At 27.4% G+C, this 7,752-nt stretch overlaps 1 protein-coding gene across 1 annotated transcript; it reads left to right on the top strand.

Moving 5' to 3' along the window:
- The first annotated feature begins 4 nt into the window (after nt 1–4).
- On the top strand, nt 5–6,394 carry LOC136089701 (uncharacterized). Its single transcript, XM_065815761.1, has 10 exons — nt 5–23; nt 174–479; nt 862–1,038; nt 1,180–1,511; nt 1,601–1,709; nt 1,854–2,159; nt 4,062–4,226; nt 4,437–4,742; nt 5,401–5,523; nt 5,640–6,394. Exons 1-10 carry the CDS (start codon nt 5–7, stop codon nt 5,951–5,953), a joined length of 2,157 nt encoding a protein of 718 aa, XP_065671833.1. The 3' UTR covers nt 5,954–6,394.
- The last annotated feature ends 1,358 nt before the right edge of the window (nt 6,395–7,752 follow it).

Below are 7,752 nucleotides of genomic sequence, written 5' to 3'. Positions count from 1 at the left end.
GCAGATGATCCGCGTTGTTAAAGGTGCTTTTTTTATGAATTAACTTTGAAATTGAATGAGCAGGAAATCAAATTAAACAGCTTTACAAAATTATAAGACGTTTTTTGTTTGTTTGGTTTTTAAATACAATTTAAATCCATATTGATTATGCGTTTTGATTTTATTTTTATTAGCTCTTAACGGCCGAGCTGATTCTGTTTCCTTTCAATCGATTAAAGACGAGAAGAAGTACTTGCGCCACCAGAATTTCATTCTCAAGTTACACCCTGTTGATCTCAGTTCTGAGTTGTTCAAAAATGATGCCTCTTTTATTGTTCGTAAGGGTTATTATTTCCCAGGTTTCGTTTCGTTTGAATCCACAAATTATCCTGGCTACTTTCTCAGACACCAAGATTATACTATAAAATTGCATAAAGAAGAACCTCTAGTTGAACTCTTTAGAAAAGATGCAAGTTTTATGCCGTTGCAACTAGAACTTTGTAAGTTGACTATATGTGAAATAGTTCACTTTTTACTCGCTAATGTTTGTTTTATTATTATTATTTTTTTTCCTTTTTAATATATTCTGTAAATCAACCTAATCTTATCTATCTAGGTGTGAATGATTTTTTTATTTTACGCTGCGTTTTTGTTCGTTTGTTTGTTTGCTAGTAAAACTATCACTTTAGTTTGATTATTTCGTGAACTCGATGCTTAAAACAGTAATTGCTAATAGAGAGTCAAAAATGTTTCTGCACTTTTATTTTTCAATTTCTGTAAAGTTTTTTAATTAAAACTATAAAATGTGTTGTGTATATGCTTCATACTGTTTATGTAGTTGTGCTTGCAATATTTTAACATGCATTAAAAATTTGCTTAAAGCATCGATAACAACACGAATTGAAGAGGTTACTTCGGTCGAAATAGAAAAGAAGTTAAGCTTTATTGGTCAAGCTTTTTCGTTAGAATCAATCAACTACCCACAATATAGAATTGGTGTTAGAGATGATTCATCTGCAGCTATACTTTTGTTTGGTGTTGAAGAGTCCATTGTCAAAGGTAGTGTTTTTAGAAAATATTTGAACACAAACAAGCGTTCAAATGTTATAAAATTTTTCTAAGTAGTATTCTTTTGATAGTAAAAAACAAAGTGAAAAGTTATAGTCCAACTGAGTAAAAAAACAAACAAATATTTTTTAGCATTGAATGGAAAAGAGGATGCTGTTTCTCTTCAGTCAGTAGTAGAAAGCAACAAGTACCTGCGTCATCAAAATTTTATTCTCAAGTTACACTCAATAGATAACTCAGAACTCTTCAAAAACGATGCTTCTTTTATCATTCGTAACGATAAATATTACACCGGCTACATTTCATTTGAATCTACAAATTACCCAGGTTATTTTCTCAGACATCAAGACTATACGGTGAAATTGCACAAGGAAGAGCCATCTGTGGAACTGTACAGAAAAGATGCAAGCTTTAAGCTGGTTCAGTTGGGTGTTTGTAAGTTGAATTTAGAATTGTTTTCTTTAGTTAGTAAACGGTAGTTTTTAAATGTCTCATAATAGCACTCGTTTTATTTAAATATTTTACCTATATTTTTAATGCTATTTTGGTAAAGCATTTTTCTTTTCAATCTATCAACTACCCGCATTATCAATTTGGAATTAAAAGCGACGATACTGCAGCTATTGTTTTAAATAGCCAGGATGGATTTCGCGTTGTTAAAGGTGCTTTTTTTATGAATTAACTTTGAAATTGAATGAGCAGGAAATCAAATTAAACAGCTTTACAAAATTATAAGACGTTTTTTGTTTGTTTGGTTTTTAAATACAATTTAAATCCATATTGATTATGCGTTTTGATTTTATTAGCTCTTAACGGCCGAGCTGATTCTGTTTCCTTTCAATCGATTAAAGACGAGAAGAAGTACTTGCGCCACCAGAATTTCATTCTCAAGTTACACCCTGTTGATCTCAGTTCTGAGTTGTTCAAAAATGATGCCTCTTTTATTGTTCGTAAGGGTTATTATTTCCCAGGTTTCGTTTCGTTTGAATCCACAAATTATCCTGGCTACTTTCTCAGACACCAAGATTATACTATAAAATTGCATAAAGAAGAACCTCTAGTTGAACTCTTTAGAAAAGATGCAAGTTTTATGCCGTTGCAACTAGAACTTTGTAAGTAGACTATATCTGAAATAATCCACTTTTTAATAGCACTTTTTTTGTTCTCTAATTTTTTTTTTATGTTATAAATGCAGATGTTGATAGATAAAAACTAGAAATAATAACTTTTTATTTATTTTGGTCAATATATATGAATATTGTATGCAGGTATGTTTTGCTGTATTTTATTTATGTTTTAGGATTTAAAGTTTTAATGTTTACTTTAATACATTGGGTAATAATACATAATGTAATAATTTATGATTTTATTTTTTTGGCTTTTTTCTATATATTTTATCTTAATTAATCTTCTTATGGTATGGTAGTATTAGTCTTATTTTTTTTAACTTTTTTCGAAAATTTGAAATTTAACACCCTAAACAAATAAATGATTTGGAACAAAATAAGTAAGTTAGCCTTTTTTTAATATACTACAATCTACACTATCTGACTGAAGTAAAAGTTTATTTAATTTAATGTTTCAGAGGCATTTTTACTTTAGTGTTTCAGCTGTTAAAGTATGGTCTGACACAGGCTGTTATAGTTTCAATTTTTAAGCAATATTTGAAAATCTTTAAACTAAAGCACCTATTTAAAAATGGCAACCCTAAATCATTGTTTTAGTATGTCTTTAAAGAGAGATGAAAATATAATGTTACATTACGCAAAGCAGATTATATCGCACCAATTAGTTCGATATTGCCTTAAAATTTCATTTACAATTGTCTTATTAGTTAGAAGAATCAATATAATAGAGTTAAAATCAATCAATTAATATTTGTTCGTATTTAGAACTGGGATTAATGTGGTTTTTGTGGTAACCAATAAAAAACTTTTATGCTGAATAGCTACAATGCATGCTCATTTACTTAATAATAATGAAAAATTTTATTATAATGTAAACAACTGCTTCACTGCATCAGGCTTTTACTTACCGTTCTTTGTTGTTCAAAAATCAAAAAGATAATTTGATTAATACATCATTACACCATTCATGGTGCAATGGTGCAACAATGGTGTATAATGTATCAATGGTGTATGATGTATCAAAGATATATAAACGGTGTGACTCTCGATCTATATTAGTAAAATTATTAAATTAATTAAAGTAAATTAGAGAGTGCTATGATGGAAAACTTGCAATTTATTGAGCTGTTGGAATTGCTATTTATTCTACCAGCTTAAAGTGATTGGCAGAGAACACATTCTTTTACTTTATGGTCTTGATTGTGGTTTTGTAATCAATTATGTACTTCAAAACATTATCATGCGGTAGTGGTGTAGTGGTAGAGCGCTCCCTTTATAGGCGAGAGGTTCCAAATTCAATCCCCACCATTTCTCTGGTAGTACCGCGCTCAACTTGTTTCTGCACGCAGCAGCCTTGTTCGTCAATGTTCGTGTTTCGGAGTTATAGAGTTGAGAGAGGGTTATAACCACAATTAAGTAGCTTCCTTGTCTGTAGTGGCCTTCTTATTCTTGAGGAGGTGAAATAACAAAAAAAAAAAGATCTATCTTTCTTTTTATTAGCCTTCATTAGTAAATTGGTTTTCTTCTCTTTTTTTATTGTTTTCTCATTAATTATAATGGTGAGCAACTTTTGTTCAAAAAAGTATAAATTTGTTCAAATATAGCTTCTTGTTAAGTTAATTTTAAGAAATTAATATTACATAAATTTTCTCTTTTTTATTTCATATTAAAGAAAACAAAATTCTTGATCTATTGAAATAAGATCCTATGAAAAATGTTTTCCATCAATAATAAATTGTACTTATTGAATGTTGATCGAAGTTACTCACCCTATATTTTTAATTTTTTTAAATAAATTTTTCTAAATATATATAATTACTATTTATATATAGTTTAATAACATTTAAATATTTCATTTATGTTTTCATCCTTTTTTCTTTTTTACAGCACAAATTTCTATTGATTCTTTTGAATCAAGCAGCTATCCTCAACAATTAGGAGGAGTCTACTCCTTAGAATCAAACAACTATCCACAACATAGAATTGGTGTGAGAAATGATGAAACAGCAGCTATTATTTTATATGGTGTTGAAGAATTTCGCATTGTTAAAGGTATATAAAAATTAATCAATAGATTTTTGTTTGAAAGTTAAATTTGATTATTTTTTTATTTTAAATCAAGCCAATTAAGTAATTATTAGGTAATTAATTTAAAAATTTAAATTTTAAGTATTTATAATATATATAAATATTTAGTAAAGATTATAGAAGTAAGTAACTTTTAATAAAATAAAATAAAAACTTTTTTTAAATTGATTTTAGCTCTTAATGGACGATTAGATTCTATTTCGCTTCAGTCTTCAAAAGAAAGAAACAAATATCTTCGACATCAGAATTTTATTCTCAAGCTACATCCAGTAGATCTAAGCTCTGAACTATTCAAGAACGATGCTTCTTTTGTTATTCGTGAAAATAAATATTATCCAGGCTATGTTTCATTTGAATCTACTAATTACCCAGGCTACTTTCTCAGACATCAAGATTTTACTGTAAAATTGCATAAAGAAGAACCAAATGTTGAACTCTACAGAAGAGATGCAAGTTTTAAGCTTACACAGTTAGGAGTTTGTAAGTAGATTTTATTCTTAATGTGCTTCAAAATGTATTTTATAAGAAAAATGAAATACGTTTTAAACCATCATAAAATTAAAATATTTAAGGTAAAATTTAAGTGAATTATGATCATCTTAAGATATTCAATTTGACAATTTGAACTTTTATTTTTTGAAGAAGTTGTGATTTTCAAATTTAAATGAGATCTTAAAACTTAAGTTTTTTTTTTTTGAAAAACATTCACATTAAGAGACATGAAATGAAATGAATGCACTGAATATTGCATGTAATTGATTGAATATTACAAGTTATGGAATTATCATCAAAAAAATGAAAATATTAAAAGCAAAATAGACAGTGCTCTATTTTTAACTGCTTGAAGATTGTAAAAAAATTATTTTCAAAATTTTATTGCATTTCAGAATTTAAATACAATTAAAAATGTATTTAAGTGCATTTTTTTTTTTTTTTAAATGTGAATACATGCAGACATAGTATGTACTTTCTGTGATTATTTTTCAAGGGTATTTCACATTTAAAATCCGTTTAATCTTTGATTTAAATAACCGTCTTTAGTAGCAAAAATCTGATCATTGTTACAATATTTTTTTAACTATAAAACCTTTCTGATCACTTTTTTTGGAGAGTATTTAATTTATTTATTTTTCAATAGTACGTATTGGTGACGAATACATATTTCAATCCAACAACTACCCAAAATATCGAATTGGCATTAAAGATGATGATACTGCAGCTATTCTTGCAAATAGTTTGGATGAGTTTCGTGTTGTTAAAGGTATTACTAAATAATTATCTGAAAAAGTTGTTTAAATTGCTATTAATATATATTGTTTTAAATCTTTATTTTTATGCTATTTTTTAACGAATAATCATAATGATAACTTTTTTTAGCACTTAATGGACGAGGCGATTCTGTTTCCCTTCAGGCAATAAAAGAAAGCACAAAATACTTACGTCACCGAAATTTTATTCTCAAGCTTGACGTTCTTGATCTCGATTCTGAGCTGTTCAAAAACGATGCATCTTTTATTATTCGTGATAATTACTATTATCCCGGCTTTGTTTCGATTGAATCCACAAATTACCCCGGCTATTTTCTCAGACATCAAGACTATACAATAAAATTGCATAAAGAAGAACCTTTTGTTGAACTCTACCGAAGAGATGCAAGCTTTAAACTGGTGCAGTCGGATCTTTGTAATTAGACGGAAAACCTTTTGATTCACACATTTTTGTACAAAATTTTAATGATTTAAAAACAAATTAATAACACAATGTTACCTATCCAACCAAATACACATACGGCCACTCCTACTTGCCCACATACACATCGCCAAACTTACGCACAACCACACACACTCTTCGTACACCTATTTTCTCATTACCGCATACCATCGCTAACCTATACAACACTCTATTTATCTATTTACCCACAGACACAACATACTACTTCATGTTTCATAATACTTTTATGACATTATACCTAAAATGTTGCCATATTCATCTGTCCACCTTAATACCATCAACTTCACAACTCTTTTCTTAAAACGAGAGTTTGTTTTATAAATCATTAAAGTTTTAAATGCAAATGTAAATTTTATAAATACTGTTATTCCCATTTTTGAATAATAAGCCTTACTTAAAAATAGTTGAGTTTTTTTTTTTTTACGTACCATCAAGATGTGATTATACAAAATGACTTGATGCAAAAAATATTTTAACACAAATTTTGGTCTATTAAACCAAAAGTTTAAAACTTTGGAGTGTACTTTAATTGTTGCAATTACAATTTATTATTGAATTTAACCTTTTTAAAAAGTAAATGAACTTATGGCTTATATCATCAAAAAGTAAATAAACTTATGGCTTATATCATCAAAAAGTAAATGAACTTATAAATTATATCATCAAAAAGTAAATAAACTTATAAATTATATCATCAAAAAGTAAATAAACTTATGGCTTATATCATCAAAAAGTAAATAAACTTATGGCTTATATCATCAAAAAGTAAATAAACTTATAAATTATATCATCAAAAAGTAAATAAACTTATAAATTATATCATCAAAAAGTAAATAAACTTATAAATTATATCATCAAAATAAAATCAGAATTGTTTTCTTTTTATAATTACTTCAACTTACTTTGTAACTGAAAAGTATTACGAGTGTTTGTTCCGTTTTATATTTTTGTCTTAACGACTTCTCAAGGTTCTCAAGACTTCTCAAGGTAATAGTTCAAATGTGGACCGACTAATAGTAAAGTAATTATATCTGGCTAATGTCGATCTTCTGTATGATGATGGGATTAGAGTTTAGAATCTCGGGATCTTGCAGCTTTTGAATATCGGTATCGATCACTTTATCCCGTGATCGAAATTTTTAAGCCTGAAACAAAAATAGCTAAACCCTAAAAAATGTTGTGTCTGGTTGAATGTTTTTAAATTTGGATATCTTAATATTTTAACTTCTTTTAATTTTTTTTTTTTTTTGTCTCCTTGCAATCGAAATTATAATTGTCAAATTCAAAATTTTTTGCCAATTAGTATTTGAACATATTTATTTTCATTTGCATTCTTAAAGTCTGTTGGTTCTTTTGTAAAATATATAATGCAGGATTTGGAAAGAATTGTTACTGTGGCAAAAAAAAATTGATGATAATTGTTTAAATTCAACTTAAAATTTTTCACAAACAAAGAAAAAATACAGGGATTGGTTTTTAATAAATAACAATATACTATCACTAAAATAAAGAAGTTATGAAAAAGGTGTTTGTGATTTTGGCGGTAACTGGAAAAATCCTATCGGGTGTCAATTAGAACTTTTTTGTTTGTTTGTGAAAAATTCAATTCAGAATTCAAATGAATAATAAATAAAACATAAATAATTTATTTATAAAAAATAGTATTAAGATTTAAATTGAATTTTAACAATTATCATAAAAAATCAACTTGGACGTCTTTCATATTTAAAATCGTTGTGTAATACGTGATAGTATGTTG

Source organism: Hydra vulgaris, chromosome 13 (genome assembly GCF_038396675.1).
Source record: "Hydra vulgaris chromosome 13, alternate assembly HydraT2T_AEP".
NCBI lineage: Eukaryota > Metazoa > Cnidaria > Hydrozoa > Anthoathecata > Hydridae > Hydra > Hydra vulgaris.
This window is presented reverse-complemented; position numbering and strand designations above follow the sequence as displayed.